The sequence below is a fragment of the Phycodurus eques genome, chromosome 16 (genome assembly GCF_024500275.1).
Source record: "Phycodurus eques isolate BA_2022a chromosome 16, UOR_Pequ_1.1, whole genome shotgun sequence".
Taxonomy (NCBI): domain Eukaryota; kingdom Metazoa; phylum Chordata; class Actinopteri; order Syngnathiformes; family Syngnathidae; genus Phycodurus; species Phycodurus eques.
Genome location: NC_084540.1, coordinates 5,830,001 through 5,853,896, shown reverse-complemented (window position 1 = coordinate 5,853,896; position 23,896 = coordinate 5,830,001). Strand labels below are relative to the sequence as shown.

General features: G+C 44.3%; 1 protein-coding gene across 6 annotated transcripts in view; it reads left to right on the top strand.

The window, feature by feature from the left end:
• The window catches only part of nbr1b (NBR1 autophagy cargo receptor b), a 73,659-nt gene that overhangs the window by 867 nt on the left and 48,896 nt on the right, over window positions 1–23,896 (top strand). For 4 of the 6 annotated variants that reach the window (XM_061701548.1, XM_061701550.1, XM_061701546.1 and 1 more), the window contains exons 2-10: window positions 725–787; window positions 1,245–1,263; window positions 1,361–1,383; window positions 7,497–7,682; window positions 14,849–14,926; window positions 14,999–15,231; window positions 17,424–17,549; window positions 19,481–19,687; window positions 23,586–23,745. In XM_061701548.1, the coding sequence (XP_061557532.1) occupies window positions 725–787; window positions 1,245–1,263; window positions 1,361–1,383; window positions 7,497–7,682; window positions 14,849–14,926; window positions 14,999–15,231; window positions 17,424–17,549; window positions 19,481–19,687; window positions 23,586–23,745 (1,095 nt within the window). The remainder of the gene's footprint in view (window positions 1–724; window positions 788–1,244; window positions 1,264–1,360; window positions 1,384–7,496; window positions 7,683–14,848; window positions 14,927–14,998; window positions 15,232–17,423; window positions 17,550–19,480; window positions 19,688–23,585; window positions 23,746–23,896) is intronic. The other 2 variants (XM_061701547.1, XM_061701549.1) reach the window with 2 other exon arrangements.

Below are 23,896 nucleotides of genomic sequence, written 5' to 3'. Positions count from 1 at the left end.
GTCCTTAGTCTGTGCAAGTGTTTTGTTGTTTATTGTATATTGTTTTGGCTGGTTTTGGCCTGCTCTTTATTGGTCAATTTTGCACATTTTTTCCTCTTGATGTTTTTTTCTTCTGTGGTTCATTGACTCAGATGACACACAAAAGACAGACTGTACTGTTTTGATGTCCTGGAAAGTCATTCTTCATAGCGTCATTAAAAATGGCAAATTTGGTATGCACTTATTGTCAGTCCTCAATATATGTGAAACATACAGACGGCCGAGATTACTTTTCAAAGAAGCCACTGTCACAAAAGAAACATCCATGCTTTTTGTTGTGTGACACGACTATAGATGAAGGAGGTCTTGAGTCTTCCTCAGCAGTTGATCAAAATATGTTGCCATCACATGGTATGTGATGTCATTCCCGTTTGCCATGAGCAAAGTTCAAAGTAACCAAGCAACTGTAGCATCTGTTTTTCGAGGAACATAGATATGAAAGAAAGAATGTCTCAATGTCCAATCCCATCTAGCTCCAAATCACTCCTCAACTCCTCCGGGCCACATTGCCGACGTTCCTCTAAGCACAGCTCCTCCTGCCACCTGTCCAGTTAGTTGTAGACCTTCATTTAGGCAGTCCGCCAACTCCAACCGACATTTCTGCAGCTGTTGTAAGAGTGCTGCCTACCAATTGGAGTTCATCATGACTTAAGTGTGTGCGTGTGTGTGTGTGTGTGTCTCGCAGGTAAAGCGTTCCTTTGGCTTGTGTAGCCTTCAGCTGACCTATTTTGACGAAGAGAACGAAGAGGTGAGAGATTTTGTCTGCATTCAACGCTTTGCATAAAAAGGTGTTACTCATGTACATGGATTAACTTTGAATGCCTGTTTACGTAACGGCAGATAAATATTGAAACCCGGTTCCATCTTCTTTTGAAGATACACTGCCAACATGTTAGCTGACAGTGTTCCACTGATTTGGGTGCATTTTTGTTCAACAATTGTTTTTTCCCCCTCAAAAATTAGACAATTGGACCAGGATTTGACATGACATATGTCTCTGTCATCATTCAAACAAACATGTCACACACCAATACTCAAGGGATGAAGGAAAGGCCTGGCCTCTTGTTTGTCGAATTTTTCACCTGGACAAACATCTTTAACAATTAAGAATAGAGGTCCAGTTGCTTTCCACTTTAGCCTTATGGGTTATCATTACGGGTTGACTGTGAAATTATCCTGTCATTAACAAATACCCTTTCTGCCAGGTTTCCATTAACAGCCAAGGTAAGAAATCATGACAACCCAGTTGGTAAAAATAGATATTCACACAAACCTGCAAATAAGGTCCTATTTCAAAGTAATCTTTCTGCTTCCATTGCAGTAGAGTACGAAGAGGCACTCAAGGTATGTTTAATTGCTGTCCACACGGTAATTCATAATAGTACATTTCACAAATAAGGAGACTGGGGACTGTATTCAACTTTATACTGCCCGTCAAAGCCAGCATTTCCCCATGTGGCTGTTCAGTGACGCTCACCAACATGGAATGGGGAATGGGATGAAGTCAACCCGTGATTTTTCTGGCTTCAGTGGTAGTTTCAGTTGCAACAGAGGTGTGTAAACGGAAATTGTGTAGAGGTAGAACAGTGGTGTAAAGTTTAACACCCTGGACCAACATTTGCTACCCCTTTTGTTGCTATCCTACAAGTATTTATATGTCACACCAGATATTAGAGCTGACGTTGCCACACATTTACAGTTTCTGTGAAAGGGGGTTATGGCCAGTATGGAATAATAATAATATATGGAATTTGCGGCACGGTGACTGACTGGTTAGAGTGTCTGCCTCACAGTTCTAAGGACCGGGGTTCAATCCCCAGCCCCGCCTGTGTGGAGTTTGCATGTTCTCCCTGTGCCTGTATGGGTTTTCTCCGGGCACTCCGGTTTCCTCCCACATCCCAAAAACATGCATGGTAGGTTAATATGTCTCTAAATTGCCCCTAGGTGTGAATGTGAGTCCAGACAAGTCAGGGTGTACCCTGCCTCCTGCCCGATGATAGCTGGGATAGGCTCCAGCACGCCCGCGACCCTTGTGAGGATAAGCGGCTCAGAAAATGGATGGATGGATGGATATATGGAATTTGATATAATAAATTTCCATGTCAGGAACTATATGGGAAATGGAAACTATTGTATGTAAAAATATTCATGTTTCCAAGACTGATACAACAGCTCTATTTGATAAAACAAAAAATTATATCTAAAGAAATATATAGATCGATGCATGTTTTTAAAAAAAAAAAAATTATACCATGGTCTTGCTGAATACTCGATTATAATTGGCTCAGAAAATTCCATGTTCAATTCCATCAATTGATAATGTACACCCTTTGAACTTCTCAAGTAGTTCCTGTCAAAGCATCATTACATTGTTCCACATTAATGCGCAGCACTTCAGCCATTAGATTTTACGAGCAATCATAGCAACCTGACACAGATTTTCTGATAAGTAAACGTGAAGTACTCTGAGGATGAGCACATTTAACCAATAATGAGTGATTTAGTCATTTACTTTATTAGTGATTACAACACCTTTGGTGACTGGCATGCTACTGAGGAATTGAGGTACAAATGAAGAGACAGAAGCAGCACAAAGAGTTATTAACTTTTTCCAGATTTCCAGATTCATTTTAGGCAGAAGTTGTTCGTTGTTTCCGTCTTTGTGCATTTCCCGTTGCTGCTGAGAGTCTCACTGAACGCCTATGGGGCAGCTCAAGCCAATAGGAGACCAGTATCTAGGGGATGGCGATGCGCATTTAAGGTCGCATCTGATTGATCAAACTCAGAAAAAACGCCACACACATGTAACAAAGCATGCAATACGATATGCAGTGGGTAAGGAAAGTATTCAGACCCCCTTAAAGTTTTCACTCTTTGTTATATTGCAGCCATTTGTTAAAATCATTGAAGTTCATTTTTTTCCTCATTAATGTACACACAGCACCCCATATTGACAGAAAAAAAAACGTAATTGTTGAAATTTTTGCTGACTTATTAAAAAAGAAAAACTGAAATATCACACAGCCATAAGTATTCAGACCCTTTGCTGTGACACTCATATATTTAACTCAGGTGCTGTCCATTATTCTGATCATCCTTAAAATTGTTTTGACACCTTCATTGGAGTCCAGCTGTGTTTGATTATACTGCTTGGACTTGATTAGGAAAGCCACTCCCCTGTCTATATAAGACCTTACAGCTCACAGTGCATGTCAGAGCAAATGAGAATCATGAGGTCAAAGGAACTGCCTGAAGAGCTCAGAGACAGAGTTCTGGCAAGGCACAGATCTGGCCAAGGTTGCAAAAAAAATCTGCTGTACTGAATGTTCCTAAGAGCACAGTGGCCTCCATAATCCTGAAATGGAAGACGTTTTGGACGATCAGAACCCTTCCTATAGCTGGCCGTCCGGCCGAACTGAGCAATTGGATGAGAAGAGCCTTGGTGAGAGAGGTAACGAAGAACCCAAAGATCACTGTGGCTGAGCTCCAGAGATGCAGTCGGGATGGGAGAAAGTTCTAGAAAGTCAACCATCACTGCAGCCCTCTACCAGTCAGGGCTTTATGGCAGAGTGGCCTGACGGAAGCCTCAGTGCAAGACACATGAAAGCCCGCATGGAGTTTGCTAAAAAACACCTGAAGGACTTCAAGATGGTGAGTAATGAGATTCTCTGGTCTGATGAGACCAAGATAGAAATTGTTGGCCTTAATTCTATGTGGCATGTGTGGAGAAAACCAGGCACTGCTCATCATCTGTCCAAAATAGTCCCAACAGTGAAGCATGGTGGTTGTTATTTTCAGCTGCAGGGACAGGGAGAGTGGTTGCAATCGAAGAAAAGCTGAATGCAGCCAAGTACAGGGATATCCTGGACAAAAAACCTCTCCAGAGTGCTCAGAACCTCAGACTGGGCTGAAGGTTCACCTTCAAAAAAGACAATGACCCTAAGCACACAGCTAAAATAATGAATGAGTGGCTTCAGAACAACTCCGTGACTGTTTTTGAATGGCCCAGCCAGAGCCCTGACTTAAACCTAATTGAGCATCTCTGGAAAGACCTGAAAATGGCTACCCACCAACGTTCACCATCCAGAACTGGAGAGGATCTGCAAGGAGGAATGGCAGAGGATCCACAAATCCAGGTGTAAAAAACTTGTTGCATCATTCCCAAAAAGCCTCATCAGAATCAGAATCATCTTTATTTGCCAAGTATGTCCAAAAACACACAAGGAATTTGTCTCGGGTAGTTGGAGTCGCTCTAGTACGACAACAGACAGTCAATTGACAGAGAACACTTTGGAGACATAAAAACATTGACAAAAAAAACAGTCACTGAGCAGTAAAGGGTTGCTAGTCATCTGGTAATGCCGGTACATTATTATAATTATTTTTTTTGACAATTGTGCAAAAAGATGCAGAGTTCTCTAGCACTTAGAGTAGTTCGAATGACTATTATTGCAATAGTCCGGTGCAATGACCATTGTGCAAAGGGCGCTGAGACTTCAAGGAGTGTATGCGGTTTAAAGTGACGAGTAGTGCGATCATCTGGGACAATGATGGTTGTGCAAATGTTGCAGATACTCCTCAATCAGTGTGCAAATGGAGCAGATGCTACTCTGGCATGAGTGGCCAGTATATGCAAATAGTGCAGCATGGCGAGACAACTACAGTGAGTACACGAGTAATGTATGATTGGCCCCACAGAAATGTGACAACGAACTCAAGTCAAACAATTGCCAGCATGTTGTAATGGAATTGTAGGTTCGGTGTTTAAGAAGTTGATCGCAAGAGGGAAGAAGCTGTTGGAATGTCTGCTAGTTCTAGTTTGCATTGATCGGTAGCGCCTACCTGAGGGAAGGAGCTGGAAGAGCTGGTGACCGGGATGCGCAGGGTCTGAGAGGATTTTGCACGCTCTTGTCTTAGTTCTGGCAGCGTGCAAGTCCTCAATGGTGGGTAGGGAGGTACCGACAATCCTTTCAGCAGTTTTGATTGTCCGTTGCAGTTGGAGTTTGTCCTTTTTTGTAGCAGCACCAAACCAGACTGTGATGGAATAACACAGGACTGATTCGATGACCGCTGTGTAGAACTGTCTCAGCAGCTCCGGTGGCAGGCCGTGCTTTCTCAGAAGCCGCAGGAAGTGCATCCTCTGCTGGGCCTTTTTGAGGACGGAGTTGATGTTGGTCGCCCACTTCAGGTCCTGAGAGATTGTAATTCCCAGGAACTTGAAGGTCTCGACGGTTGACACAAGGCAGCTGGACAACGTGAGGGGCAGCTGTGGCGAAGGATGCCTCCTGAAGTCCACGATCATCTCTACCGTCTTGAGCGTGTTCAGCTCCAGGTTGTGTCTGCCGCACCACAGCTCCAGCCGCTACGCTTCCTTTCGATATGCAGACTCGTCACCGTCCGTGATGAGGCCGATGACAGTGGTGTCATCTGCAAACTTCAGGAGTTTGACAGTCGGGTGTGCTGAGGTGCAGTCGTTCGTGTAGAGAAAGAAGAGCAGCGGAGAGAGCACACAACCTTGGGGCGCCCCAGTGCTGATGCTGCGTGTGGATGAGGTGGCCTCCCCCAACCTGACCTGCTGTGTCCTGCCCGTCAGAAAGCTGTAAATCCAATGGCAGATGGCAGGTGAGTCGTTGAGCTGGAAAAGCTTGGATGAAAGGAGTTCAGGGATGATGGTGTTGAACGGTGAGAAGAAGTCCACGAACAGGATCCTCGCGTAGGTCCCTGCACTGTCGAGGTGTTCTAGGATGAAGTGCAGTCCCATGTTGACTGCATCATCTGCAGACCTGTTCGCTTGGTAGGCAAACTGCAGGGGGTCCAGCAGGGGACCTGTTACACTCTTGAGGTGGTCCAGCACGAGACGTTCAAAGGACTTCATGACCACAGATGTCAAAGCGACAGGCCTGTAGTCATTTAGACCCGAGATTGCAGGTTTCTTTGGGACTGGAATGATGGTGGAGCGTTTGAAACAGGATGGTACTTCGCACAGTTCCAGAGATCTGTTGAAGATCTGTGTGAAGACAGGAGCCAGCTGGTCCGCGCAGACTTTGAGGCAGGATGGGGACACATGGTCTGGGCCTGCCGCTTTGTTAATCTTTTGTTGTTTGAAGATGCGTCTCACATCCTGTTCATGGATGGTTAACGCAGAAGTCAGAGGTGTGATTGTGGTCGGGGGTGTGGGGTGTGAAAGTGTCCTTTTCAAATCTGCAGTAGAAGGTATTCAAGTCGTTGGCTCGTGTGCTATTGTTCCCAGCTTGGGGGGATCGTCGCTTGTATTGGCTGTATTAGCTCAAAAGGGTGCTTCTCCTAAATACTGAGCAAGGGGTTTGAATACTTGTGGCTGAGTGATATTTCAGTTTTTCCTTTTTAATAAATCTGCAAAAATTTCAACAATTCAGTTTTTTTCCTTGTCAATATGGGCTGGTTTGTGTTCATTAATTTGGAAAAAATGAACTTAAATGATTTTAGCAAATGGCTGTAATATAACGAGTGAAAAATGTAAGGGGGTCTGAATATTTTCCGTACCCACTGTACATGTTAATTTCTTTGCACGTCTTTGCAATACACATTGCACGTGCTATTATCACGATGATTATATTTTTGCAGCCCTTGTCCTTAGTTTTTGAGGGTCCTGACAATAAGATGTTTCAAGGTTAAAAATGATGCGCAAAGTACTAGTTTTATGCTGCACACAAATGGAATAAGTTGCCAACAGAAGTGACGTCAGCCCCAAGTGTGAATGTCTTTAAGTCCAGGTAAAAAAACTCCTCATTTTCACATGCTTTTTAGAGTATTTCCACTTTTAAATGATATTTCTTGCACTGTATGCTGTTTTAATTGTATTTTTATTTTGCTTTTTCCCCTCTTTGTTTTAAATGTTTATAGGCTGGTTTTTTTTCTTTGTTTTTAAATTATTTTAATCATGTAAAGCACATTGAGTTGCCTTATGTATGAAATGTGCTAGATAAATAAATTTGTTTTGCTTTGCTTTTGCTTAGTTTTCCCAGTGGTGTAAGAATATGTCATCACACGGCACAAGAAAGCACACACTGTTACCACCGTATGCACTGTTTTTGATTGGATTGTTTTATATTTATGGCTTTGTCCTTTTCGTACAATATTTACTGTAATTATGACTGTACTACTGATTTAGAGTAGGTTAGTGATAGAGTACTAGAGACTACTACTACTACTAATCACTACTTGTGATTACATCACCACAGTAGGAATGGAACTCCTTCGTAAACCGAGGGACCCCTACAACTTGAAAATTATAAATGGGGACACCAAAAATAAAATGCAGAAATTAAAGAACTCTCTGAAAACAACTTGGTTTAAATACCTTTTTTATGAATGTAATAAACTTCAGGGCACATTTTCACTTTTAGTATTTATGTTTAAAATATTTGTCAAGACAGTTTCAACACCAGTTTTTAACAGTTTGTTTTTGTGCCTCACAGAGTGCAGCAAGGCAGGGAAATCGACTGCACATGAATGTGTATGAGACCCGTGGCCAACCAGCAAGGTTGGCCACTGGCAAGGCCGGTGCAGAGCCAAAGCGGGGCTTTAGACCCCCTCAGCACTGTCCTACTCTTGCTCAGGTGGTCAGTCGCAAGATTCAGGCGGCGGTGCCAGAACAGACCATGGTAGGCACCCAGTTACAAAGAATTTTACAAAGAATATTTATTTCAGGCGTCTTAGCTGCTTCTTCTGTTTTATTATAGTTGAGTCCAGTATTTATAGCTTTAACTTCACTGTCCCCTTAAGATAAATTGTATCCTAAGCGTATTGTTGAATGTTAACTCATTCACTGCCAGCCGTTTCCTGAACAGGGAACCCGAGACTGCCAGGCATTTTCCGGCAATTTCACTCATCTTTCCAGCCTCACAGAATATTGTGTACTACGACTATGTAAAGACCAAAACCACCAAAAGAATGATCAGACTCTTTTCTTTCATCAGAAAAAAATCCCATTTGTCTCTAGCTTTTACCGTTCTTTAGTAATCAGCAGTCAAATATAGGCTACTATCAGCCAAATCTGTTTCTGGAGGGAAAAAAAACTGAGAAAACAGCCTTTTTCTGAAAGCAGACAGATAAAGCAGAACAATGACTTTGACACCAATATTTTTTTTCTTTAGTGAAAATCTCAAACATCAGAACATAAAACAACACTGAGAAAGTACTTTTGACAGAAAAATAGTTTATTTACAAGTATAACTATGTACAGAATTTAATGCATTAACAAATGGGGCTCCCACACTTGCACTTTTTTCCTCCAAATTCTCCTCCTCTACCGTTTGCATAACTAGTAATAGTTATGTTGTTGCATAACAACATAACTATTACTATAAAAATACGTTGTTGAAATTGCTGTCGTGGAGAAAAAAAAGCTTTCAATTGCCTTTTTTGTCTGCACTGCGTACTGGAATGGGAGTCGAACGTCTGCTGGATGCATAACCTGTAAGTTTAAAAAAATACATACCATTACGATAGAATACTTTTTATTGATGACGTGTTTTGCAAGATTAAAAAAGGTTACTTTTCTGCGTCGCAGTCCTAAAAGACGTTCGTCTCGCGGGTGTTGAATTCCTCCAAGATGGACGAAATGGAAAATTCAAATGAATACTGGCAACAGATGTTGCATTGTAATGTGAACTAGTGGGACTAAATTATGTTTTTATGTAACAAGGATTCCACGCCTCCATTGCTGAGGCGGCCGACCGGAGCTGTGGCCGTAAGGTGGTCGGTGCTTGTCGTGGCGGCAATCCCCGAACCCGTTGGTGGACACCAACGATGAGGGATGCCGTCAAGCTGAAGAAGGAGTCCTATTGCTCCTTTTTGGCCTGTGGGACTCCTGAGGCAGCTGATGGGTACCGGGTGGCCAAGCGGAATGCAGCTCTGGTGGTCGCTGAAGCAAAAACTCTGGTATGGGAGGAGTTCGGTGAGGCCATGGAGAAAGACTTCCGGACGGCTTCGAGGAAATTCTGGTCCACCATCCGACGTCTCAGGAGAGGAAAGCAGTGCACCACCAACACTGTGTATAGTGGGGATGGGGCGCTGCTGACCTCGACTCGGGACGTTGTGAGTCGGTGGGGAGAATACTTCGAAGACCTCCTCAATTCCACCGACACGCCTTCCCATGAGGAAGCAGAGTGTGGGTTCTCTGAGGTGGGCTCTCCTATCTCTGGGTTTGAGGTCACCGAGGTAGTTAAAAAGCTCCTCGGTGGCAGGGCCCCGGGGGTGGATGAGATTCGCCCGGAGTTCCTAAAGGCTCTGGATGTTGTGGGGCTGTCCTGGTTGACACGCCTCTGCAACATCGCGTGGACATCGGGGACAGTGCCTCTGGATTGGCAGACTGGGGTGGTGGACACACCGGAGGGTGTGTTCCAACTACAGGGGGATCACATTGCTCAGCCTCCCTGGTAAGGTCTATTCAGGGGTGCTGGAGAGGAGGGTCCGTCGGGAAGTCGAATCTCAGATTCAGGAGGAGCAGTGTGGTTTTCGTCCTGGCCGTGGAACAGTGGACCAGCTCTACACCCTCGGCAGGGTCCTCGAGGGTGCATGGGAGTTCGCCCAACCAGTCTACATGTGTTTTGTGGACTTGGAGAAGGCGTTCGACCGTGTCCCTTGGGGAGTCCTGTGGAGGGTGCTTCAGGAGTATGGGGTACCGAACCCCCTGATACGGGCTGTTCGGTCCCTGTACGACCGGAGTCAGAGTTTGGTCCGCATATCCGGCAGTAAGTCGGACTCGTTCCCGGTGAGGGTTGGACTCCGCCAAGGCTGCCCTTTGTCGCCGATTCTGTTCATAACTTTTATGGACAGAATTTCTAGGCGCAGCCAAGGCGAAGAGGGGGTCCGGTTTGGTGGCCTCAGTATTACATCTCTGCTTTTTGGTGATGATGTGCTTCTGTTGGCTTCATCAAGCCGTGAGCTCCAACTCTCACTGGAGCAGTTCGCAGCCGAGTGTGAAGCGGCTGGGATGAGAATCAGCACCTCCAAATCTGAGACCATGTTCCTCAGTCGGAAAAGGGTGACATGCCCTCTCCGGGTCGGGGATGAGATCCTGCCCCAAGTGGAGGAGTTCAAGTATCTTGGGGTCTTGTTCACGAGTGAGGGAAGAATGGAACGGGAGATCGACAGACGGATCGGTGCAGCGTCTGCAGTGATGCGGACTTTGTATCGGTCCGTTGTGGTAAAGAAGGAGCTAAGCCGAAAAGCGAAGCTCTCAATTTACCGGTCGATCTTCGTTCCTACCCTCACCTATGGTCACGAGCTGTGGGTCGTGACCGAAAGAACGAGATCCCGGATACAAGCGGCCGAAATGAGTTTCCTCCGCAGGGTGTCCGGGCTCTCCCTTAGAGATAGGGTGAGAAGCTCGGTCATCCGGGAGGATCTCAGAGTAGAGCCGCTGCTACTCCGCATTGAGAGGAGCCAGATGAGGTGGCTGGGGCATCTGATTCGGATGCCTCCCGGACGCCTCCCTGGTGAAGTGTTCCGGGCACGTCCCACCGGGAGGAGACCCCGGGGACGACCCAGGACACGCTGGAGGGACTACGTCCTTCGGCTGGCCTGGGAACGCCTCGGGATCCCTCCGGAAGAGCTGGATGAAGTGGCTGGGGAGAGGGAAGTCTGGGCGTCCCTGCTAAAGCTACTGCCCCCGCGACCCGACCCGGATAAGCGGTAGAAAATGGATGGATGGATGGATGGATTGAAGGAGCGTGTTTGCTCGCTAAATGTAGCGAACGTGAGCTGCAAACGAGTTGCCTTCGTTTCCATATCATCCGGAGGATCTCGGGATGAAGTTCGGCTGGCGATCCAGAGGGAGTTCACTCATCTGACCATTCCGGATCCCATCCATTCATCCATCCATCCATTTTCTGAGCCGTTTCTCCTCAGTAGGGATGCAGGCGTGCTGGAGCCTATCCCAGCTATCATCGGGCTGGAGGCGGGGTACACCCTGAACTGGTTGCCAGCCAATCGCAGGGCACATATAAACAAACAACCATTCACACTCACATTCACACGTATGGACAATTAAGAGTCGTCAATTAACCTACCATGCATGTTTTTGGGATGTGGGAGGAAACCGAAGTGCCCGGAGAAAACCGATGCAGGCACGGGAAGAACATGCAAACTCCGCACAGGCGGGGCTGGGGATTGAACCCCAGTCCTCAGAACTGTGAGGCAGACACCCTAACCAGTCGTCCACCGTGCCGCCCTTGTGTACTTGATTGCTCAAAATATTATATTTACAGTAAATGTATCTTTGTTCATCTATTTATGCCAGTGAGGCGTAGTGACAGACCATAAAGGTTGGAAAACACTGCTCTAGTCAGATCATGTCGTCTAATCAGTCAGGTCAAACCAACATTACATCATGACAGAAATAATGGGTGCTAACCTACTGTAATTAAATTACTTTACTGTAATTAAATTACTTCACACGCACCAAAACGACGGCGATGTCTTTTGCAGTGCCGATCAGTGACGTCATTGATCGGATCGGAGAATTATGACATTAAAGCCGATCAGCATGAAATGCTAATTATCGGCCGATACCGATCAGATCAGTGTAAAGTCTTCTGGAAAGGGGACATACCAGAAGAAGCGCTTGGCAGGGAGTTATGGCCGTATTCAATCCAAGCAAGCAGATTACTCCACGAAGCAGGTTTGGACTGTATCATGCAACGGAGAGCCGTCTCTAGCTGCTGATTTGTGCGCTTGCATTGACCATCCGTCTGGGGATGGAAACCAGAGGAAAGGCTCACTCTAATGCCCAGTGCTGCACAAAACGCCTTCTAGGTCTGTGAGGTGAACTGGGGGCCCCTATCAGAGACACTATCAGAAGGAATGCCGTGCAAGCGAAAAACATGTTGGACCAATAGATTGGTGGTCTCCTTGGCTGATGGGAACTTAGGGAGTGCAATGAAATGTGTTGCTTTCGGGAAACGGTCCACCACGGGAAAGATGACTGTGTTGCTTTTTGATGGGGGAAGACCAGGAGCAAAATCCAAGGCTATATGGTGCCATGGGCGACTGGGAATTGGCAACGGGAGGAGGAGACTCGAACTGGGCCTAGTTGAGGTCTTGCTTTGGGCACAAACGGTTCAGGCAGGGACGTATGAGCGGGTGTCCGTCTCTATGGTTGGCCACCAGAAGCGCTGATGCAAAACGGCCACCGTCCTATGGATACCTGGGTGACATGTTAGACGGGAATTGTGCGCCCATTCTAAGACCTGGAAACGAACAGACTCGGGGACAAACATGTCCCTATGAGACCCCCCCATGGGGGTCTGCTTGCTCACCTTGAGCCCTCTTGACCAGGGCTTCAATCTCCCACTCAACCGCAGCCACAAGGCAAGTGGGAGGGAGGATGGATTCGGGGTCTTCCTTGGCCGTACGGGCAGAAAATTGGCGGGACAGGGCATCCGGCTTGACATTTCTAGATCCAGGGATGTAAGTCAACGTGAAGTTGAACCGACCAAAAAAAAAAAAAAAAGAGCCCACCTGGCTTGCTTTGGGTTTAGTCTCCTTGCAGCTTTCAGATATTCCAGGTTTTTATGGTCAGTCCAGACCACAAATGGCTGCTCCGCTCCTTCCAGAAGGTGGCGCCATTCCTCCAGAGCCAGTTTTACTGCCAAGAGCTCTCGGTCGCCAATGCTTCAATTGCTTTCTGCAGGGGAGAGTCTGTGGGAGAAAAAGGCACAAGGGTGGATCTTACCATCCTCAGGCAGCCTTTGGGACAACACGGCCCCTCAGATGTGTCTACCGCCATGATAAACTTGCGAGATGGGTCGGGGTGGCTCAGAACAGGAGCAGAGGTCGAGCTTGGAAAAAAATACTAGCACCATGGAGGGGGGTGGATGCTGAGTCTTAACTATGGGATGGGGTACTTGTCCTTCACAGTGATGTTATTTACTCCCCTATAGTCCATACATGGTCTCAAGGTAGAGTCTTTCTTCCCCACAAAAAAGAATCCAGCACCCACGAGGGAGGAAGATGGTTAACTTATACCTGCAGCCAATGATTCAGCGATGTACGTCTCCATCGACTCTGTCTCCGGTCAGGATATGTTATAAAGTCGACTGCTAGGGAGTGTGGCTCCTGGCAAGAGATTGATGACGCAATCATATGGGCGGTGAGGGGGCAGGGCCACAGCATGGTCCTTGCTGAAGACTATCTTTTGGAGTGCTTGGTCATTGAACCTGCTCTCAACCGAGAGTGTACGAAACTCCACGGAGAATTCAGCCACGCTCTGGGAACCCTGCCGTAGAGACATTCATCACTTGTTGGCTTCCCTTCCACGCACTGGGTGGTCGAAGATTTTAGATTTTCTTCAGTGAAGCTGGAATAGGTTGTGCACACAGCTGACCCCCTCTCTCACTCTGCCGAGGCCCAGGCGAGCGCTGTTCCACGAAGGCAACCAATAAGGTACGCTATCCATGCAAGGTCTGAACTGTATGTGTGCGGCTGTTGTTCGAATACTAATGAGCATAGCACCAAAAATGAGCGACACGATCCAAGGTCTCCTTCATACGGTGTGGGAGTGGACACAAAAGGTTCTCCGAAAGATTGCGAAAGTGAAACGGGAGCAGGTGCATGTGGAGGCTGAATCGGTGTTTGCAAGTTAGTTAACTGGCTTTGCAGGGAGGCAAGTGTTTGAGAAAATTCCTTTTCCTTGCCCATGAGCAGGTGGAGAGCCTGATCGTGTTGTTCTCGAAGGATGGCTTGTGCGGTTGTGGGTTGATGACCAGGATCCATCTCTGTGGGGTTCATTCTCTCTGGCCAGATCGTACTGTTATGCAGGGCAGGACCCAACAGCAGAGACAAGCCAAACAAGTAAATGTATCGGGTGTTTATTTACAAGCAACAGGCAAAAAGTGGAGGGGGTGTCACCCAGGTAGGGGTAGTTGAGTCTTGTGTGCTGAGACTAGGCCCGACAAGGGAATCCTTGGGCAGGCAGGTGTGAAGGTGAGGAAACTGGCGTAGAGGGCTTCGGTAGACGAGAGGGTGTGCAGGCGAGGAGGCAGGCGTGGAGACTCTGAAAGGCAAGGGAAAGTGCTGATCAGGATCTTCCTGTTTAGTATGAACGACTTCACGAGCTAGATGCAACTGACAGTGAGACTATACAAGACTATCTGGCGACGTGGTAGCGTTAGGGACGACTTAAGTACACCGTTAATGAGGGGGAGAGCAGCTGGTCCCGGCTCCAACTCGTCTCTCTACTCCTGCACATGTGAACACACACACACACACACACACGCACATACACAGGAAGGGGTTTAGGGTGCTGAGGCAGCAGCCCTGACAAAAGTATAAATATTTTGTTCTTATCCCGGATGAAGGTATACTTTTGTGTTCCCAATTAGTTATTTTAAGTACATTGGCTAATGCATCGTTTGTGGTGTCATAAACAGTTTCTAAACCTGATATTCCTATCAGATAAATCTGATGCTGAAATTTTATCAGGTCATAAGCACAAGGGTTGTGTGGAGTGTGGGAGTGTAGTATAGTAGGAGACGTCTTGCGTTAAGCATAACTGGGAAATTTAATGGTAAAGGAAAAGGTCAAAACAATCAAACAAAATGGTTAATTTATTTAAAAAATTAAACAGCAGCTTCCTGAGTCTGTTTGAGTTTGCCAGAAAATGACTAAAACTACATTTGGCAAGACAAGTATCTGCTTCAATTTGGATTTTTGGCTTCTGTATTTTTCCCTTTGATGGTAAAAAATGACTTGAATGAACAACTGTATTATTAAGGCTTATGGCAAGTGAAATTCCATGGATTATTCAATCTTCCCTCTGAATCAGGAGATCATGAAAGAAGTGAAAGGGACAAAAGAAGAAGACAAGACTCCTCCTGCATGGTTCACCTCTTACATGGAGAAGGTAAGTGTTGCTGGTTTGGCTATGTATGCCACAGTTTATGACCACTCCTTTCCTCTCATTCTGTCCCACCAGTTCAAGGACCAGGTGGTCCGTGAGGCTGTGGAAAAAATTTGCAGGGAGTTCTCTGGACAGTGTTGCATCCACAAGCCCCTGAGTGGAGTAGGGGCAAGTAGAGAGGATGCAATATCTGGGCCCGCGGTGGTACCTGAGGTTTCTTCCTCTACCCTGCCCGGAGCTCCGTCCTCTTCCACTCTTCCCTGCTCCTCCTGCAGGGGACAGACCACAGGTGGAGGCTACCAATGCAGGTACTATATTTGTTGTCAGCTGCTAACTGGTTTAACATTAACATTTGTACTGCTAGATGCCATAGGGCAGCTGTTCCCCAACCTTTTTTGCACCACAAACCGGTTTCACATAAAAAAATCGTTTTGATGGACTGGCGTAGAAACGAGTAAAAAAAAAAAAAAAAAAAAACATTAAATCTACAGCTCACCATCATGCTGAATGTAGTTGTTGTAATTAGTGGGAGCCGTGTGCATGTTTCTCTTCAATGAGCCAGTCCCATCTTGGAGTCAGTGTTGTTTTAGTTGTCATTTTTGTTTTAGTCTTTTGGCCAAAATTTGTCTTAATTCACTTTAGTCATTTCAGTATGTGATTGTTAAGTCCTGTTGTAGTCGACGAAAATACAGATTTTAATAAAATTTTAGTCAAATGTTTTTTTAGAATGAATGATAATTAATTGAATAAATTACGATGAATGTTAAGAAAATAGAACGGCCTTACCTCTCAAGCAAAACAAATGTATGGTAGCTAATTCACCACATGACTAGTACCCACCATGTACTTAGTGTCAGGGTTTGTTGTGATGTTGACACACATGGCGGACCCCAGCGCAGGGAAGCAGAAAGGAAAGGCAAGATAAACCAAAAAAAAAAATAAAAATTTCTTTTCCAGAACCCAAAATGGAAACAAGGCACTTGGAAAAATCTAAATACAAAAATATATTTAATATTAGCATTAGGCTTGCCATCTAATCATACAAAAATCAAGTCATCATTACAAACATGAAGAACTCATGAGAGTTACATAAATTAGTCTGATGAGGATGTGGCTTTCCCTCACAGCACACACGTTTGCATATGCTTGGAGTGACAAAAAACAATACGGCCGACCTTCCTTCTGACACATAGACCAGGGGTGTCAAACTCATTTTAGTTCGCGGGCCACATCCAACCCAATTTAATCTCAAGTGGGCTGGACCAGTATATCCGTGGCCTTGTAAACTATAAATAACGACAATCCACCTTTTTTTTTTTTTGGTGCACATAATTACTTTATATATAACTACATTTGGGAAACAATTCACATTTATTGATTATTATCTTGTTACCAATCTAGTTTCAAATCAAATGAGCATTCTCAAATGTCATAACAAAGAATTTTGCAATTTCAACATTATGAATCATCCATCCATCCATCCATTTTCTGAGCCGCATCTCCTCACTAGGGTCGCGGGCGTGCTTGGAGCCTATCCCAGCTGTCATCGGGCAGGAGGCGGGGGTACACCCTGAACTGGTTGCCAGCCAATTGCAGCATTATGAATCAGTGTTTTCATTTACAGTTGCAATTTAGAGATCACAGTAGATGTATAAACTGTATGTACCTTTTATTAAACAAACTATTTCGAAATCCTTTTAAAATTTCCATATATTTCCATACCCATCTGGAAATCTTGAAAGGCTCAACTGACTCATCACACCATACAAACGAAAGTGGGAACTTTTTAGAATGAAAGTGCAGTTATCCTCCTGCCTTGTATACAGGCAGATTGACAGAGTGAAACAATAAAAATGAAAACACAATAAATATATTTGGTGTCTATTAAGGACATATAGCCACAGTAAGTGCTAAATAGAAACTCAAATTTGCTACTTATTTTATTGTCACTCAGTAGCTTGCCACAAAAAGCTGAAAACACAAACAATGAATTTATATGAGGTTTGCATTAGTCTGCACAAACAATTCGCAAACCCCTCTACAACTGAGCATGTATCAAATTATCTTGTAGCTTACATCTCACTTAAGAAGTGACTTCCACCTTTTCCTTGTCGGGGGGTCGCCACCACAGCGATTTTGACACCCCTAACAAAGACAAAGACCGAGCTAAAAATAATTTTACTAATTTTTTTTGTCTAGTTTTTCTAATTTGGGTTTTACATCACGAAATGATGAGAACCTTTTTATCAATTGAGCTAGTCGTTTGGCCAAAAGTATTATAGGTGAGAGTTACTGGCTCAAGGAGCTTGTTTTTTGGTACAATGGTTCCTATACATTGAAATGCAGTCTTTAAATGATACACTCCTAGATTTGTCCTTCAAGCAATATGCATTTTTGTTATTCGAAGTTTCTAGCTAATCTCTCTCCCTTTCTTAATTTTCTGTCTTTGCTGTCTTTCCACTGGTTTAATACAATTGTTCTTGTTGTTGTTTTTTAACAGTGTGTGTACATCTTGTACTCTGTGCGAGCCTTGCAGTTTCTCTCATGATCCTAGTCACAATTTAGTGAGGGCCAGAACTCCTCTCTCTATACCAGAACATGGATCACCTGCCCCTGACCACAGCAGGTACAAGAAAAGACCCCAGTGTTACAATCACTACAGAAATATTGCTGAGCCGTTCATACTTTTGAAATCCGAAAGTATTCAGACACTCTTAAATGTTTCACTCTTTTTTTATATTCCAGCCATTTGCTAAAATCATCCATCCATCCATTTTCTGTACCGCTTTTTGGGATGTGGGAGGAAACCGGAGTACCCGGACAAAACCAACGCAGGCACGAGGAGAACATGCAAACTCCACACAGGCGAGGGCGGGATTTGAACCCCGGTACTCAGAACTGTGAGGCAGATGTGCTAACTAGTCTTCCACCGTTTTTGCAGATTTATTAAAAAAGAAAAACTGAAATATCACACAGCCGTAAGTATTCAGACCCTATGCTGTGACAGTCATATATTTAACTCGGGTGCTGTCCATTACTTCTGATCATCCTTGAGATGGTTCTACACCTTCATTGGAGTCCAGCTGTGTTTGATTATCCTGATTGGACTTGATTAGGAAAGCCACACACCTGTCTATATAAGACCTTAAAGCTCACAGTGCATGTCGGAGCAATTGAGAATCATGAGGTCAAAGGAACTGCCTGAAGAGCTCAGAGACAGAATTGTGGCAAGGCACAGATCTGGCCAAGGTTACAAAAACATTTTTGCTGCACTTAAGGTTCCTAAGAGCAGAGTGGCCTCCATAATCCTTAAATGGAAGACATTTGGGACGACCAGAACCCTTCCTATAGCTGGCCGTCCGGCCAAACTGAGCAATTGGGGGAGAAGAGCCTTGGTGAGAGAGGTAAAGAAGAACCCAAAGATCACTGTGGCTGAGTTCCAGAATGCAGTCGGGAGATGGGAGAAAGTTCTAGAAAGTCAACCATTACTGCAGCCCTCCACCGGTCAGGGCTTTATGGCAGAGTGGCCCGACGGAAGCCCCTCCTCAGTGCAAGGCTAATGAAAGCCCACATGGAGTTTAATAAAAAAAAAACACCTGAAGGACTCCAAGATGGTGAGAAATAAGATTCTCTGGTCTGATGAGACCAAAATAGAACATTTTGGCCTTAATTCGAAGTGGTATGTGTGGAGAAACTGCTCATCACCTGTCCAATACAGATTCCAACAGTGAATCATTGGTGTGGCAGCATCGTGCTGCGGGGGTGTTTTTCAGCTGCAGGGACAGGACGACGGTTGCAATTGAAGGAAAGATGAATGCGGCCAAGTACAGGGATATCCTGGACGAAAAACTTCTCCAGAGTGCTCAGGACCTCAGACTGGGCAGAAGGTTATCCTTCCAACAAGACAATGACCCTAAGCACACAGCTAAAATAACAAAGGAGTGGCTTCAGAACAACTCCGTGACTGTTGTTGAATGGTCCAGCCAGAGCCCTGACTTAAACCCAATTGAGCATTTCTGGAGAGACCTCAAAACGGCTGTCCACCAACGTTCACCATCCAACCTGACAGAACCTGAGAGGATCTGCAAGGAGGAATGGCAGAGGATCCCCAAATCCAGGTGTAAAAAAACTTGTTGCATCATTCCCAAAAAGACTCATGGCTGTATTAGCTCAAAAGGGTGCTTCTACTAAATACTGAGCAAAGGGTCTGAATACTTATGGCTGAGTGATATTTCAGTTTTTCTTTTTTAATAATTCTGCAAAAATGTAAACAATTCCGTTTTTTTTCTGTCAATATGGGATGCTGTGTGTACATTAATGAGGAGAAAAAATATGAACTTAAATGATTTTAGCAAATGGCTACAACATAAGAAAGAGTGAAAAATGTAAGGGGATCTGAATACTTTCCGTACCCACTGTACCTCTTGAGTTGAAAATTTACTGTGTTGTTTTGTTGCCACATTATCTAGCAGGTGGCCTGTCTTTGAGGTTGGCAAGATTAGCTAAAAGGGGTTTTTCTGTATAGTCCACGTCACTTATGACGATATGGCTTTTCAGGTTCTACAGACGAGGTGACCGTAGCTTCCGGAAAGCCGAGAAGCAGCGGCTGAAAGCAGAAAAACGCCTGTTGAAGGCCGAAGTGAAAGAGATCCGTAAACAGTTAAGGATGGAGAGGCGTGGCATACAATGGAGCTCCTCCCAGAGAGATGGAAGTTCTTCTCCTGTGCTTCTTCAGCCTCGAGCCACCCAGCACAACAGCCCTGAGTAGGTTACTATGTACCATATCACTGTATTTTGGAGAAAGTCAAATTTATTGCTGTGTTATCAACAACACAGAACATCATGAATAAATTGGTATAGTAAGTATTAATGTGAAAAACTATTTATTCAGTCAGCGTAGGGCTGTTTGATGTGGCCTTAAAATAAAATCTTTAATTACTTCCTTTCAAAAATCCAATATAGAAAAAGCAAATGACTGGTGTTATTCAAAACAAGTTTTGCTCTTGTTTTTTTTTTTTTTTTTTTTTACCCTTCTGGGAATTGTTTTATTTCTCCTGATACTGAACGAGCCTTGAAACAGTTTTATTGCAGTTTTTCTCAACTATTAACTTGCGTCAACTTCTCCAGAAATAATAGAAATGCTTTTTTTTTCTATACAGGTAATGTGAAAATAAGTGCTTCCTATCAGAAAAATTTGCCTTTTTTTTTTTTTTTTTTTAAAAGCAAGCTTTACTGTGTGGAGTTTGCATGTCCCCCCGTGCCTGGTCGTTTTTTTTCCGGGTACAGTGTTGCCTCGCTATATCGCAGTCCCGGTATTTCACATTTTTTAGAGCAGTGGCAGAGTAAAAACAGAACAGCCAGTCAAGTCAATGTATCACTGTACCTATTGCGCTACCTGGTGGGACCACTGGTCATTACAGCACAACCTGGTGGAACCACTCGGCATTTCAGGACAAGGTCAAATGAATGTAGTCATGATTTTTATATGATTTGGGCGATTCTGTACCAATCTTTGGCAGGCTGGATTAAAATGATCAATAGGCTGGATGTGGCCCGCGGGCTGTCGTTTGCCCACCACTACGCTTGTGTCTAGTTGTAAGACTGGAGCTGTCGTGGGGTGTTTAGACTACCTTTAATATAACCAATGGCATGTCAGCTGGCTTGCACAACTGAGAAAGCTACAGACGTCATGTGCCTTGATGACCCTTTCACTCCTGGTACCAGATTGTTAAAATAAATTATATATTTTTTCAAAATCTAATAAAATTATTAAAAACATTATTACAACAATTGACGGTGTTAGGGGATATAACAGCTTTTTAAAAATTATACAACAGCACTAGGCTTGCTGGGAAATATTCTCATAGCGACGCCATGTTTTTTATGATGACGTCACTACTGCGTCGTCATGGCGGCCTGCTGTCAGAGGATCTCCCAGCGTGCCTAGCGATGTTGTCTTGTTTTGTTTGTTGTAATAATGTGTTTGTTAATTGAATTTTTATTTCACCTCTGCAGCTTTTGTTGTGTCTTAGCCTTTATTTATTTATTTGTTTTTTTTTACCATCTGCAGCCGCACCAAGCCAAGCCACAATGTTAAAAATAGTCAATAGAGCGCACCACGGTTATATATACTTTTATCAAATAACTAGTGTGTTCAGTAGTAAGAATAATGGTACAGGGCCAAAATTATACCCTAGAGGGCTTCACAGTCTCACTATAGTATTTCCATATGTATTTCTATATCCTGGCTTTCATCTATTGCGGGGGTGGGGAACCTAACCCCCGTGATAAATGAGAATGAGGGATTGCTGTACTTCAGTTTCCTCCCACATTCCCAAAACATTCATGGTCGGTTAATTGAAGACAGTAAATTGTCTGTAGGTGTGATTGTGAGCGTGAATGGTTATTTGTTTGTACAGTGCCACCAGAAAGTATTCACACCCATTCACCTTTTTCACATTTTGCTGTTACAGACTTATTCTAAAGCTGATTTGAGAATAGTTTTCTTGAAAAAAAAAAATCATCATAAATGATCCCATAATGACAAAGTAAAAGAATATTTTCAGAGATTTGCATACATTTATCAAAAAGTTAAACATTCAAACATAAACATTCGTTAAACATTCAAACACAAAAGGTACATAAGTATTCACACCCGTTGGTGTGACACTCAAACTTAAGCTCAGGTGCATCTGATTTGCACTGATCATCCTTGAGATGCTTCTACAACCTGAATTGAGTACACCTGGGGTAAATTCAGTTGACTGAACACCATTGGGAATTGCACACACCTGTGTATATAAGGTCTCATAGTTGGCAGTGCAATGTCTAAGGAAATGTGTGCAGACCTCCGAGACCGGATTGTGTCAAAGACCAAATCTGGAGAAGGATACAAAAGAGTTTCAGCAGCATTGAAGGTCCCGAAAAGCAATGTGGTCTCGATTATTCGTAAATGAAAGAAGTTTGGAACCACCAGGACCCTTCCTAGGTCTGGCCGTCCGACCGAGCTGAGTAACCGGGGAAGAAGGGCCTTGGTCATAGCAGTGAACAAGAACGCTATGATCACTAAGGCGGAGCTCCAGTGTTCCCTTGCGGGGATAGGAGAACCATCCAGAAGGTCAACCATTGCTAACGCACTCCACCAATCAGGCCTTTATGGTAGAGTGGCCAGATGGAAACCAATTCTCACTAAAAGGCACATGGCAACCTGCTTGGAGTTGGCCAAAAGGCACCTTAAGGATTCTCAGACCTGCAGAAACAAAATTCTCTGGTCTGATGAAACCAAAATAGACCTTTTTGGCCTGAATTGCAAGTGTCATATCTGGAGAAGAAGAGGCACTGCTCATCACCTGACAAACACCATCCTTACTGTGAAGCACGGTGGTGGCAGGATCATGCTGTGGGGCTGTTTTTCTGCTGCGGGAACTTGGCGACTCGTCCGTATAGAGCCTAAGATGACAACTGACAAATATAGAGAAATTCTTCAAGAGGACTTGCTCCAGAGTTCTCTGGAACTCAGACTAGGGCGTTGATTTACCTTCCAACACGACAATGACCCAAAGCACACAGCCAAGCTAACAAAGGAGTGGCTTCAGGTGCAGCCAGTGAATGTCCCTGAGTGGCCCAGCCAGAGCCCGGACTTGAATCCAATCGAACATCTCTGGAAAGACATAAAAGTGGCTGTCCACAAAACGCTGCCCATCAAACCTGACTAACCTTGAGAGGGTCTGCACAGAAAAATGGGAAAAAATGCCCCAAAACAGGTGTGCCAAGCTCGCAGAGACATACCCAGGGAAGACTTGAGGCTGTGATTGCTTCAACAAAATATTAAGCCAAGGATGTGAATGCTTATGTACCTGGTTATGGTTAAATGTTTACTTTTTCAGTAAATTTGCACAACTGTCTGAAAATATGTTTTTAAGTTGTCATTACATGTAGATTTTTTTAACGAAAACTATACTCAAATCAGCTTTCGAATAAGTCGTAACAGCAAAATATGGAAACCGTGAAGAAGTGTGAATACTTTCTGGTGGCACTGTATGTGCCCTGCGATTGGCTGTCGACCAGTTCAGGGTGTACCTCGATGAAAGGAACAGAGTAAGGACTGCCATCTACATACACAAGATAATTAACTCATAAGGTGTGAGTACACATGTGAAATGCAACTTAAAATGATGAGCTGCAATCACAGAACAAAACTGTGATGCAGTGGGTCTTAAGATGCATAAAAACAAACGATTTATGAAAGCCCTGGTGCCAGCACACCCGCAACCCTACTGAGAAAATGGATGGACAGAAGAAGTATGTAACATTATCCCTTTTGATAGTAAAATTAGCTGTCCGACTTTATGGCTCGGGTGGTGCTTATGTGTGTCACCAGTTCTCATGGTCATGGTGTACAGGTAAGGCAAGGTGACCCGGCAAAATATTTACGCCTTGTAAGTACATACCTCGCGTCAATTTTCTAACATGGCTTTAATAAAAGGCCACTTTCTGTATCTTGATGCAAAATTGTAGGATCCTCATATTGGATTTATTGGCTGCGTATTGTAAAAATACAGTGATTTAAAAAAGATAGAGCAAACTTATAGAACATACTTTAACCTGGAGCTAAAATACATATGAACTGTAAAGTAATAAAAGTGTTACATTTTTTGTGAAGGCGACCAAAGCGTCCCTGTCCGCTGATGGTTCCAACCATGACAGCGACGTTTCTAGATGAAAACCTTCCTGATGGGACCCGTCTGCGTCCTGGAACCAAGTTCATCAAGTACTGGAAGATGAGGAACACAGGAACAATGAGTTGGAGCTCTGATACAAAGGTAAAAAATTACTCTGATTAAAATGTAACCATTTTCCTGCTCTTTGATGTGCATGATTCTTTGGATGTATTTAATTTGATCAAGGATAAATTTTATTCTCCAGTACCCAAACACCCAGCCCCTAGAGCTCTTCAGTGCCGGTCCTAGACTG